Below are 21,662 nucleotides of genomic sequence, written 5' to 3' on the forward strand. Positions count from 1 at the left end.
CCCCTGGTTTATGGGGATTTTAGGTGAGAGACCAGCACCAAATAGCCGTGAAGCAGAAGCAAAAGTCTGAAAAAGTTTGTATTCATCCCCTTCTAAAACAACTCAGACGTCACCTCGGTTGTAAATATGATCCACATAATGTAATGTTGGTACAAGTACAGCTGTTGTAGAGCAAATTACAACATGGTTGGTTGTGGAGAAGCTTAAATCAGGATTAGATTAGATTATAAAATAATATGCCAAACTTTCAACATCTTGCAGAGTTAGTTTTATGCGCAATCAGCAAAATGAAAAAAAAAAAAAAAAAGAAACCACACCAACAAAGACAAAATAATCTGTCAATGTAACAAGAGTTTATTTCAACTGATAATCTGAATTTAGTTCTACCAAGTTTGTGTTCAGTAGTTATTTTCCTTCTTTAATGTCAACGATCTAAACAACCACATACAGGTAATAATAATAATAAAAAAAGTTGAAAAGACAAAATCCACAATGTCTTGTGTCATTAAATATATTCATATATAATAACCATAATATATTAGTAGGCATCGTAAAACAACATTGCTAAACGTCTTTGCAATGGTGACAAGAACATTTACAATTCATAGTATGAACACAAAGCAATGCTTTGATGTGTTTATGGCGTTTCATCGGGGAGGCTTGTCAAACCATTGCTCTACAGACTGCTGGGAAAAAGTACAGCATGACGCTACAGAGATGAGGGAAGTGTGATTAGAGGTTAAAATTCATCAGATGACGATAAAACTAAAATATTTACCAACGAAAGGCAGGAGTATGTGTTCGTGAGCAGCACTGAATCTTTTCAGGATAATTCGAATACAAATCAAACACTAGATGTATAGTTAAGTCACAATAATGTCAGTCATCTGTTTGTCAGGCATCTATTGCAGTCAAACCCCTGTTAACACCATGGCTTTATAAGGATGCGTAAGGCTCCGTTATACTAGATCTCCTCCATCGCTCAAACACAACTGAATCTCAGTTAATTCAGAAAACCCCATTTTTGTGTGTGATTCTACTGAGCCTTACTTTGCAGTGTAAGAGCATCATCAGAAGGAATCATGCAGATTTTTGATTTCTGTGTTGTTCTACTATCGTATAATTGCATTGTAAACCATATGAGCTGCTGCTCATACTTTTTTCTTCCTACTCGTTCTACATGCGTTCTCATCTTTCTCCCTTCTCATTGAGAAATATCACAGCATCTATTTGAGAGCACGACAAATATATACCTGCACATTTTGTCATGCATCCTGAAAAACTGCCAACTTCCTTCGATCTCTCAGAAGGCAGATTAGGTGGAATTTGGAGGTGTGCGTGCTTAGTAGGCGAGCAAGTAGCGACCTGTAAACTTTTGCATTGGCAGTCCGCTGTGAGCGGGGCCTAATTAAACTTCACCGACGAGGTTATGCATGTGATTTTGAGAGGCAAGAAACTGTTTATTCCTGGGTTTGTTTTCGTTGATGTCGTCTTTCAAAGGCCGATGCTTTAATTATTTATGTTTTACATAACCTGAGCTCTGCGACTTTGTTCCTCTCAAGAGACGTGAACTGTGCACAAACAGATGAGCAAAGTGGTTTCAACAGGCAGATGATTACGACCCATTCCACCTTGTGCATAATGTTGAAGCGAATGGACTGTGTCCTTGTAGTCGATGTGGATTCTTGCATTGATGTCTGCAAAAACAGTAAAAATCTGAGATCCGATAATGAGGAAAACATTGCAAATGAAGGTGGAGATAAATAAAGTAATACCTCTTACTAAAGGTCCTGTATATAATGTATATCTGCATCATGAGGTATGAGCATGATCCTTTCATGGTTTCCATTTTCCTGCTTTTTGTGTCTTTGTTCCTACAGTTAGATACTTTTCTAATTCTTTTAAACTAATTAATGTAAGTTTTGATAATCTGCTGTCAGCAATATAGTATTTATGAGTTTGTAAAACATCTGAACCCTTACGAATGTGACATACATTACTGTTTACTTTTTGCTGTTTACTGCCTTCTTTGCAGCAAAGAAGACAGTAGTATGCAGCTGCAATTAAGTATTTTTCACTTTCTAAATAGGTGACATGCATTGCATTTTGCTGCAAAACAAAGGCTGTATCCATGTCCCATTTTATTTATTTTTGTTATCTTTACTGTTGCGAAAACATATTTTAAGATCTGATGTAAAAGCTCATGTATAACTGTGAGTGGCCTCTGGTCGATAAGCTGTTTGAAAAAGCGAGTCTTGTTTAAAAGCCAGTAACGAAAATGACTCTGTTTAAATAAACTGATAAGAAATGAAGAGCATCAACAGCAACAAATCAAATATGAAATAAAATACAAAAGCACCTTGAAGGAGTAGTTCAGGACTTTTCAAGGATGTGTTGGTGTTTTTGAACAAATGCATATATATAGATGGGGGACATAAAACATCATGAAACATCTTTAGGATCAGGACGTAAACATCCTTAGGTGTCCTGACAGTGACCGCCTCACTCTCAGCGTTCACTCTCAGAGCGCCGAGTGTGAAGCGTTCTAATCCACCATCAATGTGTGATCTGACCTCACAAATGCACGTTTCAAAGAATGGTAATAAAATCTCCTAAATGTTTTCCTGAACCTTGTAGCCAGGCTGCAGAGAGGAGTTGAAGCTGTTGTAGTTATAAACGTTGGACCATCTTATGAAACTCTATATAATAAGTCCATATGTATACAAAGACAGACAAGAAAATACTATAAGCAACATACAGTGGGTTAGCTTTAATTTTTGATGATTATTTGAGATGCACTGACATATTGTCTGCTTTGAACCTCACTTGAAAAATCTTGAATTACTCCTTTAACAGCCACCTAAGTGATTTGACCGCTCTCAAAAAAGAAGGGTGAATAATGTACCCTTAGCATAACGCACCATAGCATTTACGATTTATGATGTGTAGTTGAGGAGTTTTTATAAACAAAAACTAATCTCTGTCCCTGTTCTTCTCCTTCCACTTGCATATTCTTAATCTTAGAACTCACGAAAAAGAAAACTGGAGGGATCTATGATTGTTTAAACTGCAGATATTCCTGACTCAGAGCACACGAAAGACAACTACATGTATGTTGGTTTGACACAGCAACAGTAGCTTTCACAGCACGTACCTCGGATAAACGACAGCTTCCCATGAAACCAGTTAAGTTCTCTGTGAAAAATACAGTTAAAAAAAAAAACAATACATGCAGAGGCAATATTGCAGCTGTAGTTAAGTGTCTTTTTGTCATTTGCACCAGCGTAGGATGTCCATAGAAAAATTAGAGCATTCAATACAGGGTTTTCATACTAGAGTAAAGAAAACAAACACAAATAATGTTATATACTGGTAATAGGTGCAAATTCGCCAAATCCACAAGAGAGACGAATCTCAGGGTAAAAACAAACCATGAAACCAAATCTGCAAGGTGACCTCCTTCAACAAAAGTTCACTAGAAAATACAAATCATCCTAAATAATTCTCTTCATGCTTCTACACAAAAAGCAGCGACATAAACAGTGTCCTCTGTCCCGGGTCCTCTGTCTCTCTCACTTTCGCTCTCTCTCTTTTTTTTTTTTTTTCTGAGAACCCTGTTGAGGATTCCTCTTCGTTCTCCAGCTTCCTCTCTGCTTGCTCCCCACCTATGGCTTCTTGCACTTTCCTTTCTTCTCACGCTGCTGGAACTTTCTCAGTCTGCGTGCCCACGTGTCCCTCCACTGGATGACCAGGCTTCCTTTGTCCGCCACCACTCCGCTCTGGCCGGGGGAGTCCTCGTCGTTCCCCAGCAGCAGGTACTTCTTCCCGGGCTTGATCTTGGGACACTTGCAGGCCACGTCCTTGGCGCGGACCCATAAGAACTGGTCCCCCCTGCGGATGCGGCTTTCCCCCTGCTTGTAGACGGATATGATGTTGACGGTAAATTTCCACCACTCGCCGGCTTTGTCTGCCTTCAGGATGTGCACCTGGACAGCTGCAGTGTGATATCGGGAGGACAAAGCATTGTTGGTTAACGTCGAGTCGGTTTTACTGCTTTCAACACATGCACAACATATTTCTATTTGCTTATAATACAGACTGGGGCCTCTTGTGATTTTTATAAAGCCTTTAAGCTTCTTACCAATACATTACAAAAAGAAGCCTGTTGGAACATTAATCATTAAGTTAGTGACAGAAGAGAAATCTGCTGTGAGACTCCACTGCAAAAGCACAAAAACTTACAGAGCACTTTAGTCTAGCTGCAAGAGCAAATTTCTAAACGCACTTGAAATAAGACAAATTAACTTACAAGTAACTTTTCTGCAAGATAAAGGAGCTCGTTTTCAGTGAATAATTCCTTAATATTGTACTTTATAATATTTTATAAAGTACTATTTCCATTGGAAGAATATTTCACTTGTAACAGGAAAAATGTCTTGTTATAAGTGAATTTATCTGCCGATGGAACAAATACTTTTTCATCAATATTAAGGAATTACTTACTTAAATCAAGCCACTATATTTTACAGAAAACTTACTTATAAGTTAGTTTTGTCTTATTTAAATTGTACTAACATACTTGCACTACAAATGAGACCAAAATTACTCGGTAAGATTTTGTGTTTTTGCAGAGTGCGTGCAGTCGCAGTATGCACAATAAATAACAGTGAACAACACCAAAGCAAACACAATCCTGTTTCAAAAATGGACGTTTGGACATTACGTTGTTCTCTTAAACAAAGTGAAAAGGCCAGGTATGCAGCCCAGCTATCATATACAGCCCCACATGCACTTTGTCTATTATACTGACACAGCAGTGTGATCAGTAATGGGATTAGGAGGCAAGAGGCGGCTTTTAGAGACGTGAGCTGAGCAGACACTCAGGGATATTACGTGAGGAATGAACAGACGTGGCCCTCAGGGAGCAGATAGACGCTCATGGATCCTACGCCAGAATGTATCAATATGTATTATATTGACCAGATCTCTATTAAGTTCCATTAAGCTTCTCCTATAATTATGAGGGAGCTTTAAATATGAACAATCATGCGATGGGGTCACTGCTTTCTCCTTCAGCATTAAAAGGAAATCCGAGTGCAGTGCAGGATTTGTATCTACAATCTCCAAACCAGTGATCTAAAACTGTACATTTTCTTCTTTTTTTTTCATCTAAAACCTTCTTTAATGTCACACTCTGAACATAATAATTAAATGCAATATTTTCTGAGCAAGAACTTACATTTTTTGGACTGTCTGAGGAGCAGGAGAAGCCCTCTAGTCCAAAACAATATTGCGTTGAAGGTCTGATCCCACATTTCGGCTCAGGGTTTCCAGTCAAAGCATTTTTAACATGCTTTGAGAGAAGCTTAAACACTAGTCGTTAAAGTTTATGACGTTCAAATCAAAATATCACGTCTATTATGGAGAACTTTTTTTTTCTTTAGGTTTTTTCTGTGCACCTTCAAGGGGAATTATAGTGAAATGCGTTACCAGTCTAAATATCAATGAGTCACATCAAAACAGACTAAACTTGCACTTGCCTTGCTCAACATGAAAATATCCCCCACAAGTGTTGAGTCTGATATATTATACTGTAAGCTTAATTAAATGACTGGTGATATTGAGGTCATCCTTATTTGTACAGTGACATTTTTTTTTGCATTCATTTTCCTATTCAGAAGCTAATAGGTTGGGTTTGAGCATGGCTTCAATAAACATGTTGCCTGGAAATGTCATGCTCTAATTTCTTAAAGCGATCTCTCTCTCTCCTTTTTTTGTGGGGGGCGGGGGGCTAAACTCCAGCATTTTATTAAATCATATCAAAGATCAAAGAAAATTGTGTGTATCTTTTATTTAACTCTATGTGTAACTCAGAAGCACGGCTATGTTCTCCCTATTTTTTAAGTTTAGTTCTTTAGCTTGCCTTTAATTCTCGGTTTTGCATAAGTTAAGCACATGTGCAGAGTGATCTGAGGGCGACCCGTGGATATCCTCGCGTCCACCAGCTCATCTCTGCGTTAGGTCAGCAGCTACTGGGGAGACTGGAGTGGATCAACTGGTTATAGCCAGGGTTCTGCTGAGATCAGACATTTCAGCCCTTATCTTGCGCCCCATGGTAGCTTGTAATTCTTTCCATGGGCCCAGACACAAAGCATCGCAGCATTGTTTTCTGGCACAGCATGGAGCTCCAGCTCCCTGCTGATCTTTTTTAAAACACTCCAAAGCTTTCCTTCTTCCGAGACAAATTCAATAGATCCACACCGAGTTTGACCTCTGCTCAGATTTCCTCATTTTATGTGACATATACGTCACGAGGATTTTGTTCCTCTCCTGAATCAGGTTTCTGTGAGCTACTACAGGGTGTTTTTCAAACCTAGATTGCGCTAGGAAAGGCAAAGCAACTGATTGCAAAGTCTGTAACCTAAATTTGATTAAGAGTCTGTGGAACATCTTATGCACAGACGCTCTTACGTCCAGACTGACCCGGCTTCAGCTGAGTCACGAAGACGAGTTTCTGTATCTATGCATGCAAACGCAGTAGAGACACACCCAAAAATAATAATAATAATAATAATAAAAAATACTTGCAGCTGTATTTGCAGCTAAAGCAGGTTCTACAAAGTATTTACTCAGGGTGGCTGAATCCAAATGCATACCACACCTAGACCATTATTTGCTAAAATAATTTAATCTTCCACTTTAAAATTAAGCAGCAATTTTGCATCGGTTTGTCACGTAAAATTCAAAAGAGTTTCACACTGACGTTTGTGGTTGTAATGCTCCAAAATGTGACAAATTTATAGGGACTTGAATACTTTCACAGGGTACTGTAAGACCAGTGGCAGGGAGATGGATTAGCGGGAAAAAAAGTCTTCATGCTTCAGTAGTTTAAACAGCAAAACCATCTTTTGTGTAGATCTGATCTGTTGTGTGCCAAAGCTAAATTACACTGATCCCTGGAGTTTGTTCTGACATGAGTTACACAGCTGCTTCAACCGGTCAGTCTCCTTAATACCAGCAAATATATTGTATAGCTGCATTTCGTGCTTCAGCGGAGCCTTTATTTATCTTTTCTTGATATTATTACAAGCCATCAATCCGGTGCAGTTCACACGAAACACATAGCAACTCATCCGAGAGCCGTTCTTTTGCTTACCGTGGGTTGGGTGGATAGACGGTGGTACTCTGGGTTGGACTGATGGTTCTACTAGCAGAACATCGTTTCACTCTTTTTAAACAAACATCTCCTCCTGAAGGCAACCGCCAACATTTTGTGTTCATTTTGACTAAAGTTGATATAAAATTTTCCTTTAATCAGACATTTTTACAAAATGCAGACTGTCACTACCGCCCCGATTCTGACGTCGTCCCCCCCCAAGAACCAACAGCAAACGCTCCAGAGGCCCAACTTTTCTCACGACACCACCAGTGAGGTGGACCCGGGTTGAAGAGGAGGTGTCTATAAGCTGACCCCTAACTCCTCCAAATCCCAGTGGAACAAAGCCCGGACCTATCCGTCAAGCTCCTGAAGTATGCTGCGGGACGCCCCCCCCCCTCCCGGTTTGGTTCAGCAGCTCTGCAGCCTGACTTCAATCAGGGGAGGGGACGCGGGCAACGGTGGGAGAGGGGAGAGGTCATACGTCTTATCCACACCTTGAATGGTGTGGCAGACTGATGGTCGCAGGAATGCAGCACGGGACGCTCTGGTTGTGGGGGGAAGTGGGCTGGTCCTTAATGAGGATCTCTTAGTGAGCCCCCACTGTCTGTCTTGCTGTGCAGATAACCCCCCCACCCCCAAACACACACACACGCACACACACCTCTGTCTCATGCTATTTCCCGCTCCTTCCTTCGAGCTCCCTTTCTCCCACCTCTTCATTGCTCAAAGATCTGTTTGATTCTTTGTCTGTTTTGATTCTTTACTCAGAGCTAAAGTAGGAAATCGGTAAAACTGTAAAAGCTCTTTTGAACAAACCGGGCCTGTGACTGCGAAAGAAAACTGAAAGCAACTCTACGGCTTAGATTAAAATGTAACGCTTACAGAAACATTTTTTTAGATTTATTCATTGATATCTAGAACGTGTTTAAGAACGTGTTATTGGCAGACCAACGATAAAAATGAATTTAACGGCCAGTGTTTTGTCTGACTCACCGTAATCCTTCTTGCAGTACTTCTTCATGTTGATTTTCAGTTTGCCTTTTGATGCTTTGCAGTAAGAGTCACAGTCTGTTGGAAGAAAAAGAAGATTATTATCGGGGACACTAGGAAAATAAAGACATCAATAACACAATTGAATATTTTTTAATAATCTATGGTTGCTAATGCATGACTTCTAAATTAGTCAGTGCTGAATTAACACAACCTGATTTCAGCAACATGAACATAAAGAGCAGGAAAATGAGCCAAAACAAATTATATTTTTACTCCAATGACATTTTTTTAACCATATTAACCTTTTTATTAATAAATAATGTAATTTTTAAAAATAACTTATTTGGTTCTGATTATTGGTTCTGTGTATTGGTTCTATGGTACAATCCGTGAAGTTGAAAAAAAAAATATCCCAGTTACAAGAATATCTTCACAGTTCAGTAGATGAAATAACAAACAGATTTTTGGATTATAATGTAAAATATTCAATGAAGATAAAAGTAAAAATAAATAAATAAAATGAAAGTAATATAAAAGATAAGTCTATCATTGTTGTCTTCTTTGGAGTTTATGAAGGTAATATGTTAAAATGTAGAAGTTATAAGAATGTGCTGTATTTGTATTTTTGCAGTAAGTTTTAAAGATTAATAATATGCATGTGTGTGTTTTGTGAAAATTTACAGTAGAGAAATAAATTATATATTTGTCACAAAATAAGTACACTAAAGTGCATTAATTAATGGCTTGACAAATGATTTCTTTTTGATTGTTTTATCTCCGCATTGCTTTATGACATAATGTGCTCAGTAACAATTGTGTCGTTTAGCATTTACCCAAAGATGAAACACCACTTGTTCTCACTGTGTCTGAGGGATCAGGTCTGGGCAGACCTGCCTCACACGGCTCGTCACCCAAACGCCCCAATAAGAAACATAAAACTAAAAAAAGTCTCCCAACGAGGACCATGTCAAGCTCTCAGTTTTGCATGTGTGTGTGTATGTGAGGGGGGGTGGGGGGGGGTGCTCGGAGTTGGCAGCAATTCGAGGGAGTGGAAGGTGTTGGGGGTGGGGGGTTGAAGTGGGTCATTGCCACACAAAGGGAGGTCAGGAAGGAAAAATTAGCCATCCATGAAGCGTTAGGCAGGGGAGCCGTTTTTTTTTTTTTTTTTTGCACGGGGTTGGGGGGGTCGGCAGGCGGGGTGTCCATGTCGGAGCCGTGAACAAATAAATACCTCAAGCAGGCTGTGGGCTTACCCACACTGCCTCACAGCTCCACGCTGTAGAAAAGCTGTCAAACACCCAGCGGTGTATGAATGAACACACTCTGAGAGCGCTTGCTGAAAGAGTCCTTGGAGTTTGTCATCTGGTTGCACAAGGCAGCAAATTTTTTTTGCCTAGAAATACACAAAGGGCCTTGATTAAACAGTGCATGTTCTTTTTGCAATGATGGTTTGGGCCTGCTGACAAAAATAATTACCTGTGATAATGTAATTGCAATGTGTGATGAAAAATAAAGTTAATACTCAAAGTATGAACCTGGGCAATATCAGTTTTTTATTATTTTTTTTAAATAGAGCAAAGTTAAAGCACTGCAACAGTGGGAAAAAACTACGTGTTCTCCCTGACATTTTGGAATACAATGTTTTTCTCAGTGAGCACACAAACGCCACCAGTTCACTTTGCACCCACAAAACTCTTCAGTGTGTATGTTGCTGCTAAGTAAGGAAGACGCAAAGTTAAACATATTCAAAAATAGTCAAGGAAAAATAGAATAATTTACTTGAAAGGAAACTGTATAGAGACGTGTCTGCACTTTATTCAAGATGAAGGTTGTCAAAAGGTAACAGGAAGGCTAAACATGGAACTGGTAAGTCGCTCTCACTATTTACAGCTTTTAACCTCTGACTGTCTTGGAACATTAAATATCTGCAGATGTTCTCATTCTTTTGGAAAACTCACTTCTCATACGATGCTATTCATTTCACAAGGCTTAAGCACTAAAATTGATGTTTGAGTAATGCTAGCTGCACTGACCACTCTCAATTTTAATATGTTTTCTAAGGACGGTATAACATAACAAAACCAAACAATTTTCTAAAACATTACAAAACCTATGAAACACACTGTGTGACATCGCCTCTGCTCCTCGTGGAAATAAATAATGATGGTTCATTCAAATCCAAATACACTTAATTGAAAAATCCCAAGAGGAAATAAAGTGACAGGAAGGCCAGGAAAAAAAAGTTGAATGTCTCTTAAGCTACAGTTCGTATTCTCACATCAAGCCTCTTTCAAAAACTGGAGTTTCAAAATTGGCCAAAGAACTTAATAATTTATAAATGCCAAGCAGGAATCCCTTAATCTCTGCTCCCTTGGTCTATTCTCACCAGCAGATGCAGATATGGTGAAAGAAACCTGAATGGGTTGTTTTGACAGAAAGTTACAGGATGTTGTTTGGCCGATGGAAGAAGGACTTTGAGCTCTAAATATGAATAAACCTCACAGATATGAGCAAATCTTTACTACTCTTTATAGGCCATTACAATGAGGTTGCCTGGGGAACGCCATGACAGAAAGAAATGCCCGAGTAGAGAAGAGGGAGGGAGGGATAATGAATGGTGGAAGACAGGCGGGCAGCAAAACGAGATGAATGTAATTTGGCAGGGGGGGGGGAGAAAAAGAGGAGAGTAAAAATGAGCAGAGCTGCTGGTTGCGTTACAGTGTGGTTGGGCTCCGGCCGGAGCGGAGAAAGTACAAACCGAACAGAGGAGTCTATAAAAGCTGGAGCTGATTACCATGTAAATGATGGAAGAGGGGGCTGTGGAAGGGCAGCTTTGTTTTCTCAAAACCCCCCTCCCCCCATGCCATCATGATACTTCCCTTTGATAGCCTTTCGTTCCCCATTAGTGTACCCCTGAGACACAGCTCCGGGGCCCGCTGAGAGCGCCCCGAGATGCCTGTTTAGGACCAGGCAGTCCCCTACTGCGAAGACAAATGTCCCCTTTGTGCCTGCGTTACAAGCGGCAGAAGGGGAAGCGGTCTTGTAATGCCGAGCTAAAATGTGCTCTGCGTGTTCTAAGTAGATGTAGTTACTACAGCGCTTTGTTTTCTGGCCTTTGAGCGCACTAAGAAGTTGGTAAGTGAGAGGTGGACCTTTGCCCCCTCTATCAAAGTACCCCGCGGCCCTTTAAACTAATCGTTTTCATTCAAGCTGCTTCCAGGCCCAATACAGTTCGTCTTGGAGCCAAAACTTTACAGCGGCAAAGGAAAAGCGGCAGTACCCGTCGACAGCCACTAGTGGGTTGAATGAACCGCAAGGCCATTTTTTGTGTGTTTTTTTTATATGTTGAACATGAAAAACTCGGCTCCCTGCAGCTTGTTGAGGTAAAAGCATCTAGTCGTTCAAAGACTGTTCTCCTATAAATCAAGACTAAACATTAGGAATGGGGAAGTTTCTATTGAAAAGAGACAAGTTAGCTCACCTGTCGAAATAAGCACATCGAGGTATTTCCCAAGTGCAGTAAAAGGTACTTTTACCTTCCCAGTCAATCCAGCCTGTCAGTCTCCATTTTCAGTATGTAGGGAATGTTTTGCTACAATTAGGCACAGAAATGAGGGACTTGAGGCCTAAATGAGTTGCAGACTGATGGAAATGAAAGTAAACACGCAAAGTCTGTGTTTAAATTCAAAGAGTTCAATAAAAGTTGATTTTGAATAATTATTATGTCACACATAGTGAGGAACAGAGTGTTTTTAAATGTTAATACAGTTACAGTGATATCTGCGGTTGCATTAGACTCTTTTGTTTTCAGTCATTTCGACTGACAGCGTCAACAAAAATTCTGTCATAATCTATTTTTACACATCAGTTCTCAAAATGATAATTATGACATGAGCTATTCAGTTGCATTTCATTATCATTTGGTGTAATTAATATGAACAGAGAACCCAGATCCCGTCACGTTTTAAGCAGATGAACGCATCTAATTTTTCTCTGCAGTGACAAAAAAAACAAAAACAAAAAACACCAACAATAGCTACATATGAAGAATGAAATTAAATGATGGCAGGTAAATTATGCACGCTTCACCTGCTGTGGTCTGAACGCACAGCCTCACAACTTCCTCCTATTCTGCATCTGGAGGAGAAATCTGCACTGGCGTCTAGATCGGGCGTGATAAAAGCCGACCCGTGTGGATTTTAGGGAGGGTGTCAAGGGTGAAGTTAAGCGTTCTGCCACATGGCAGAATTGTAGTAAAACGTTTATTTTTGGTCTCGTCTGATAAGATCAGATCGAACCACACACAGGTGGAGATTATTTACTAATTTAGTGACTTTTGAAGATAATTAACTGCACTGGATTTTAATGGGGACCTTAAAAATGCTTGCCACACTTTCCAAATTTCTCTTTGTTCACAATTTTAATCTTCCGTATGTGTCAATTCATAGTTACGTGCTACTAAGAGGCGCGAGGTTTGAGTCTGGATGTGGGTCGGCCTGCAAAACTTGCAGAGAAAAAGTTGAGTCGTTCCTCTCCTGTCAAAACATTCAGGTCTGCAATCGGAGCTGCTCTGACACGTCCGCTGCAGATGATCGAGTGCAACGCAACGTCCAACACACAACAAATGGCTCCACATGCAAAGTGTGACAAACGCCATACAGAGTTGGAAGAACGGGAGCGGTAGAACGAGGAGGTGTAAATGATGGCTCCCAGGAGGAGGGCTCTCTCTCTCTCTCTCTCTCTCTCTCATTTAACCAGACTGATTGAGAAAAACTGCAGCAAATAAAGCACGTAATTAGATTAGAGAGCTGCTGTTCTGCTCTGCTCCTCCTCGCTGGGCTGCTCACATTCAAGTTGCGAGCCTGGATACTGTCTCGGAAGGAGACACACAGAGAGAGAAAGGGGAAGAGTAAAAAAAAAAGAGAGAGAAGACGCTCCAACCTCTTTTCTCACTGTATTGCCACTGAGTAACGATGGTTTCCCTTTAACAGGGAGCCAGCAGAGAGGAAGCCGCCGTACCGTGAAAACGTCACCCAAATACCAAAAAAGAAAGGATATAACCACTTTAGTTTCGATTAGTGCCATTTTAAATCACACTGTCTCATAGTATATCGGTCTAATGTACTTCAGCATTAATTAAACAATCTAATTGTTACTCAGACAGAAGAAAATTGAACTAACTCTGTGGCATGTTAATGTTTTACACACCTGACGTAATCAAAGCTTCTATATCCCAAATTTGTCTGTTGGGAGGAAAAATATATATTTTTTTCCACAGTCTTAGTCTGAGTCTCTGTAAAAAACACAAAGATGTTTTGCTGCAAAACAAAATATCCTGGGGGTGACACCGTGCCTAACCTGATAGGGGGAATAATGACCCCTGACCTTTTAGACTCAGATGGGATAAAGCAACATAGGATACTCCATATCTGTGAAGTGGATGGTAATGATACGAATCATTAAATGTGTTTGTCTTTTCAGGTCAGTAAACAAAGTCACAACACAACATTTTCATCAATTATGGGATAAAAGTGATCAAAACCACCCTGGCTACATGTGCAAATTACCATTAACTAAATCATAAAATAGCTTTGATAATCACCGGGTTGTTGTTGTTGTTGTTGTTGTTTTAATTTGGGGTCATATTATTGCAAATCCTGAAGAAGTAGAAAGATAAAAGTAAAACTTGCACACAATTTCAGGAAAAGTATCAATACTCAAACATTGTCGGTGGTGATGTGAGAATCTGAGGCTGCTTTGCTGGTGTCATTGATGGAACTATTAATAATCAATAATTTATGATTATCTAAAAATGTAAGTGGTTTATTACATAGCATTCTAATAAAATACGGTTGTGACTTGACAAATTGTGAAAAAGCTCAACTGGTTTGAATACTATAGCACAACAAACTTCAGCAATACAGGGGGTCATATGTTGACTATGTATGTATGTTGTATGCTGTGTTTGTCTACTTTTACCAGGGCTTCCTCCAGATTACTATCATTCTGTGTCCAACCCTTCTCTTAGCATTCACATAACTGAGTGGTGGCTTAAGATTCATGACCGAAGCGCCGCGGAGTCTGAGGGAGCCAAAAAGGGTGTGCGAAGAAAGACTCATGTCCAAAAAATCCGAGGAGGGGTCCGCTACAGATTCTGATCGCTTCCAGCCTCAGACATGACACACACACACACACACACACACTGGACACAAACGCCATCATCCTCATCAGTCCAATTCTCCATCTCCTCATCATCATTAGTTACTCTAACATCCTGACAGGCCCGCGCGGCCGCAGCTCAGGTCACCAGCAGTTAATCTCCTCCACATTTCGTTGCCATGCAGACGTCTCTGTAGTGACCCGTGGGAGTGGCGATTCACACCATCCGTGACCCACCAGCACAATGTGTGTTTTGTCTGGGCCACACCATCGGTGCTATTCTCCACGCATTCCAGCCCTCCGTGTGGTCGAGGTGTGGGGGGCGGGGATGGGAGGGCCTCCTGCAGGAGACAAATTAATATCCACTCCATCTTCCCTCCTTTCCTTCCATCCCAGCAGACCCCCGCTCCCCTACTTCACGTAAGCCGCAACGAGACACCTGCCTCGCAGCTGTCGGCGTCACGCTCGTATTTTCCACCGATTCCTACATCTCGAGCGCTACGGTCGAGCCGCAGATCTTCTGTCATTTGTTCCACAACTCCGCTCGGCTTTAGACTTCACATCCGTGCGCCTCATCTTTTACTCAGCTGTCACGGATCTTCCTATGGTTTCACTCCCTGCTTGGTCCTTTCATCTCTTTTGGCCAAAACATCTTACCTTTGCATAATTCAGCAGTTAAATTCACCTCTGGACTTCATTTAGTTGAATTTTCTATAAGTCTAACATACATCTGAAAAAAAAGTACATCTTTGACAGTCATTTTACTAAAAAAAAAAAAAAAAAGGAGGTTAAAAGTCCTTACAAACATTCTCACACACACACACGTGCGCGCACACACGCCACATATGTAAGCAATCACCAACTAGGTGATATCACAGCCGCTGGAATACCAGAGGTACGTTTGTTGTTCGACTCTCTCTATAGGCTCCGTGGGTGATGTTTGCATCCTCTACACGTCAAACCTGGGTGGGCCAAAGGGCCCCTTGGCTTTGCAAGGTCTCCATCACGGTGCTACAGCTCACAGCCTGCGTGACTTCAGTCATTGGGATCAAGAAAGAACAGCTGAAGAAAAGCATCCCCACTGCATGATCCTGCCGTGTTTTACCATAGAGATGATGGGATGTTGGCCAAAAAGTCCAGTCCTGGTCTGACGAGTCCTGAGAACCTTCTTCTGAATGTTTGCTATTACTTCTACTGCAAAAAAGACTTCTTGTGACATCCTTCTTGCCACTCTTCCATAAAGGCCCGATTTGTGCAGTGCATGACCAGTATGTTTCCTCCTTCCTTCCATCATTCTTAGATCATGAGATCTTAGTCTGAGCATTTCTTCCTATTTTATAAAATAGTCACTTTAAGTCACTTTAAAGCCAAATAAGTTGCTACTGGCACACACGCGAGTAGCAACTTATTTGCTACTGGCAGCTATTTGCAACGTGAAAATCGCTGCAAACATATGTGCAATTGTACAACTGTATATCTTTGAAAAGCAGAAGTGGAGCGTCCTGCTTAAACAAAAAAAAAAAAAAAAGAATGTAGGAAGTGGTTTATGGACAAAACACTTGTATTTTCCAGTAGCCATTGTACAACGCGTGCAGCAGTAAAACCAGCTGACCAAACGTGCTGGAGCTTGTTTGGGGTTGCTAGGTGACGAGCTGGGCTTCGTGCTTGAGTTGCTGTGTGAGGGGCAGTGCCTGTTGATTTGTGACGTCATTTGGAAGGTTTTTGAAACAGATAATTTTCTAAACATTAACTTGCTGACAAAAAATGGCTGCTTTTAGAAGCAATAGCGACCCAGATACAAAACTGTGCAAAATGTGAATTTTGCAAATAATAGGTCCCCTTTAAACTTTTCTATAACATTATCCCTAACCTGTCAGCTATGATGCTGTTTAAATAATGTTGATTGCTTTTCTCTAATTATGGGACTTCTGAAGCCAGGTGGTTCAGAAGTTATGTCAGAGTAAAACAAGTTAAATGCACTGTGTGCTGCAGTCAACAGATTTTATTGTGAAACGTTCTCATTTTTCTTCCCTTTCTCAATTATTTTCTACTCTGTGTTGGTCTACTGAATAAAATCCTAACGGAGCAGACTGAATTTTATGGCTGCAAATTTACAAAACATAAATTTGAAAGGAGTTCTAGGCGCACGGATGCTTTGCAAAGTACAGTATGTAAACAAATGCAACATTATACCTATACTTATTTTAGGTGAATACCAAATCCCAGAGGTTTTCCAATTCCTGAGGAGTGAGCCCGGAGAAAGCCCCCATATATTCCAGCGCCCCACCACCCACAGTGTTGTCTGAAGACAAAGCGTGAAACAGAGGGAGACGAAGGAGGTGGAAAACGCTGAAAAGAGAGCTGAAGTTGGGGGAGTTGAGAGAGCAGCGATATCCTGAGAGTGCACTTGAGGCCTCTGCGGGGAACAGCTGCTGGAGCCTCTCGTGCGCGCTCACACGTGCACAAACAGCCTCTGGTAGCTTCACAAAAGAAGGTAGAGGAACAAATGACTCAAATTTTTTCAGCTGTTGCTTAAATTAAAAAAGGAAAAATATTCTGAGGTTCTATTTAACCTGTTCAGCTGCAAAGACTTCACCAGTTTTAGGAATATTCTAATGTTTGGCTATTAAATGCTGATATGCTGATTTAGCAAGTTTTTATAAGATAAATGAAGACAGTGAAGGAAGTGTATTCTGTTAATATCAGGTCTTAAATTCAACCAAGTTCATTCCAGAGCTACAAAATCCTTTCTTATCACCATTATTGATTATGGATTAGTTGATTAGGTTTCTCTGTTGTCTGTTTTAGGATTGACAGCGTTCATGATGGCAGCATGTTGGAGATGTTCTGTTATGATGGTTCTGATTTGCTGGTTTTTTTTTATTCATAACTGTTTTGATTAACATTTTGCATGTTTGGACAATCCCTTCATTTTCATTTTAGAAAATTAGGATTGAGTTCACTGAGTCACAGAGTAACAAAATCCCATGAGATATTGGCTTTTAACAAAATAACCAGACACACAATATTTGGTAAATCTAACACTCCTTTTAGTCTCCATGACAACCATTAGACTAGATCCAGGTTTGGTAGGATTTTCAGAAGAAAGGCTTTTTTGTCCTACCTACCATTACAAATGTAAACCTGTGGAGTTTGTTAAAGTCTGATGGAACTGTACGCTTTGATCAGGTGAGATGACTTAGGTTGAAGGTTATGGAAACAAATGCTCCAAAGTAATGAAACAATGAACAAAAAAGTGGCAAAAGAGGCCATGATAAGTACAGTAGACAATCTGTGATGCTGTGGGCCCGTGTCTCTTCCAAATAGCCTGCAACTCTAGGTAAAGAGTGTGGTGTCAATGGATCTGAAACAGAAGGAGATTTTGAATAACTGTCTCGTGGATTCAGCCTGTATGGCTTGTCGTTAGGTCTTTCAGCAGGATGCTAATTCAAAATTTGCCAAAAACAACAACAACACAGAATGTTCCACTAGACACAGAACAGTCTATTTTGTGTCAATACATGCCAAAAAGTATGGAGAGCAGGGTTACCAACGACTGTGCCACTGGTGGGTTTTATTGGCTGAGAGTTTTTTCTCCCACTGAGCAAAAACTCTCAAATTATAGGTTTGATTTTTTTTTTTCATTGTGATATTATGCTGCTGAAATGACAGATGATTTTACTTTAAGGTGTTTTACACATCTTTACTCTGGGGTTCGTGTAACTCCAGTCCTGGGGTGTTCTGGTTGTGCTAATATGCTGTCTTGGTGTTACACACACACTCTACGGAAAATCATCTGCAGCATGAATGAAATAAAAGTTGTTTGGATTCCTTCTCGTTGCATTGCAAGATCAAAAGTCCCTCCATCTATTTCTCACTACCCTGGAGAAGGAGGCCTGGAAAAGCACTGAAGTTCGGAGCGATAAAGTATCATTCGGTCAAACGAAGTGAAAAATCCCAGGCCCACGCAGGGGGAAAAAAAAAACACACCCCACTGTGCCACAGTTAGGCTGATTAATTGTGAAAGTGTGAGAGATTAAAGGAGGCACATCCCACAGTTGATGCTAATGGCTTTAATATTCATGAACCCTTCTAGTAATGAGGGAAGAGGCAAGTGGGATCCAATTTATCCTACAGTCACTTTTTACTGGAATCAAGAGAGGAAGTGAAAGAAGGTGAAACATTTCATTTGCATTCACTTACATTTCCACCAAATTCTGTGCATATTTTACTGCGCAGCTGGTGTGTAAACACGCACATGCAAACACACATGCATGCACACGCACCCACGTTCGCACTCACACTTACAAATGAATGTCTAACGCTCAGCTGTACTCACCTGATGGTTCCTCTGTGATGCTGGACGGAGTCGTGGGAGGTGAAACCGGAATCTCTACTCAGAGAAAACGAGAGAAAATAATTGATTTATTCATTTGTACCAAGCACATGTGATGGATTTTTTTTTGTTTTTGTTCATATTTATGTAAAGAGTGTTAATGTCTAGAACAGTTCAAATATGTACTAAAGCGGTGAGGTGCTAAAACAGATTTCCTTTTACAGCAGACAAGTTTTTGATGGTCACTCAAATTTTCTATGATCTAAATTTACAAAACAACTGCAATGGACAGCTAGGTAAAGTCTTTATTATTATTATTATTATTATTATTATTATTATTATTATTGTTATTATTATTATTATGAAACTGGATATGTGAAAGATTAAATCCCTATAATAGCAAATTGTCTTCACAGTCCACAAGTTTTTATTCCTTTGCATGCTTTAAGAAAAAAAAGGATCAAAAAATGATTTTTTTTTTGGTAAAATCATTACATCTACTTGAATAAAAATGTAGAAAAATATACAGTTTAATCCTTTACTAACTACATTTATTTACAGATGTACATAAATGATCAGTATTGCTGTTGTTGTTAAGCTGATTTTAGGCATAACTTTGGCCAATAGATAGCGATGGAGTGTGAACTAATTTTTGTTCATTTAGTCCTTTCTGTTTAATTTTGACACCTTAATTATGTTTTTTTTTAAGTTGAAACCTAGAATTTCAAATTAAATTCTTACCTGCATGTAGTCTATTGTTACGAATTTGCCAGCAAGCAGCCAATGGAGTTGTGTATATACTGCTAATGCCTGTTGATGCATTTTCAACACATATTGATCAAGTATTGTTTTAGAAGTTTGTAGTGGTCTGAGTTACATCCAAGTGCGTCTAATTTTGGTCATTTTCAATTCCAATATACAGTGTTTATTGTATGTTCTTTAAAATTAAAAATCTCTGCATAATTTGCAATTTTCTTGACATCAAACACATTTTATTTTTACTGTACATTTATTCACACAGTAATGGGTTACATATTTAAGTAATATTTGGTTTCTTTTTGTTTTGTATGGCATAACACAACACTATGAAGATGATGTCTCATTTTGCTACAGTTTTTTTTTTATTTCTGTTACCAGAGGTTTCAGTCTATGCTTCAAAATTTCAGTAAATATATGTAGCTTATGTGTAGTTGCAGAACAAAAAACAGTTGCTTTTCTCTATAAATGGAAAAACAGATCAAGCTGTGTGCTTTTGTGTAAATATCGAGATCCCATAAAAGTGGAATGTTTTAACTTAAGGTTTTCCTACTGTGAGAATCTCATGTCCAACATTAGGAAGAGATATTCTTCATGAACAACGGGAGTGACCGAGCGTGGTGTCATCAGCGATGGCTTTTCTGGGTCGTTCCACCACGACTGTATCTGAAGTGTCATTGCCATTGTTAAGCCACGTATTTAACTTCAATTTAATAAAACGAAATCCACCAACCGTCTACTTGAGTGTAACACTTTGACACAGGTGGATCTGGTTTTGGCTTAGCCTTTCGAGAGTTATCCTTGGATAAACCTGGCTACTGTTTAAATGATCAGTTTAATCAATTTACACTCTAAGCTTTGGTCCAGAGGTAAAGACAGGTCAACAGAGCTGTTAGACGTCAGGAAAACTTGCTTCACTCAGTCACTTTGTCATGAACTGTCTATTTAAGAGTGGGTACACCGTTTACACACAGGGAAATCATGCATAGGTGAGAGATCTCTTACTAGAAGAAACAAGATGGCTAAAGAAGGCATACTAAAAACACATGCAAAGGAAGAGGGTGGACACACTGCGGGAAAAGGTGTGTAACAGTGAGGGGTTTGCATCTCGAGTAGGTACTGGTATGTGATTCTCACAGAATGATGACCTTGAGTAAAAAAATACTCACTTTTTTAAGATTTGAAATCAAATGTAAAATGTGGTTTAACTGCTTTTATTTAAAGCGCATCAACAATCAATTATAATGCTGCTTAAACACATTGATACACTTAGATTAATGTTATCTAAGCAATTATTTTACTGTTTTTATCCTTCATTTTTAAAGTACATAATATTTAGAATAAGATACATTCCTATCATTTTGCTCTTTATAAAATAACAGAGCGTATAACAAGCTTATAGTAGGCAGTTAGTTGAGCTATCTGCTCCAGTAGCCATCCTGAACGTTTAACTGAAACCTTTTGAAGCTTTAAAAGAAAACTTCCCTTAGTGGGACTGATGGATGGTGCTTTAGTTCCAAATTTGTCTATTTTGGAGGAGAAAATGTGAAGTCGTTTTTTTTTCATCCAAGTGACTTTATGTAGTTTCACATTAAGAAGCGACATAAAGATTTTTACATTGAAAGGACTGGAAGACCATAATTTTAACATTTTTAAATAGAAACTTTATAAAACTGGGATATACTTTGATGTTATACCCTGATTTTATTGAGTTTTCTTGTATTTCCACTGAAAACCATCTGGGACCGATGATACCCGACTCCAACTTTCAGCATTTCTAAATACGATTGCGTGAAATGATCCCACACATCGTTTGTTTGCTCTTATTGACCGTTTGATGAAAACAATCGCTAAGGTACTAGAAGGACAGGAAGCCCAAAAGAGACACAATCTTTCATCATTATTCAGGTGATATGCAAACACTGAGCCTATTTTTCTCTTATTATCTCATGTTGACTTTTTTTTGAAGTGTGCACAATCTCTGAGACACAATCTAAATCTGAATAAAATAAAGTTAATTAATTGGATTAGATCTATTTTTATATTGAGTTTCAACTTCAAGTTCTTTCTTAGATACTATTGGTGTAATTTAATCTGTATTTATAATATATTCGGACTGTGGCTGCAACAGCCAAAATTAGAATATATTAAAGTTGAAAGTTGTGTTTATTACAACCATCTACTAGTCTAGCAAGAATGAAACACAATCTGTACTGTGCATGTCGATTTGTTACAAATGCTTGATTGTTTGAGTGGGTT

At 39.4% G+C, this 21,662-nt stretch overlaps 1 protein-coding gene across 1 annotated transcript in view; it reads right to left on the reverse strand.

Moving 5' to 3' along the window:
* Window positions 1-331: 331 nt before the first annotated feature.
* Window positions 332-21,662, reverse strand: part of ntn1a (netrin 1a) — a 73,805-nt gene continuing 52,474 nt past the window's right edge. The window contains exons 5-7 of the mRNA XM_014995088.2: window positions 18,651-18,704; window positions 8,153-8,227; window positions 332-3,994 (exon numbers count right to left, since the gene is read on the reverse strand). Coding sequence (XP_014850574.2) covers window positions 3,666-3,994; window positions 8,153-8,227; window positions 18,651-18,704 — 458 coding nt within the window. The 3' untranslated portion in view covers window positions 332-3,665. The remainder of the gene's footprint in view (window positions 3,995-8,152; window positions 8,228-18,650; window positions 18,705-21,662) is intronic.

Source organism: Poecilia mexicana, unplaced genomic scaffold (genome assembly GCF_051168715.1).
Source record: "Poecilia mexicana isolate PSO_F unplaced genomic scaffold, ASM5116871v1 scaffold_1, whole genome shotgun sequence".
Lineage (NCBI taxonomy): Eukaryota > Metazoa > Chordata > Actinopteri > Cyprinodontiformes > Poeciliidae > Poecilia > Poecilia mexicana.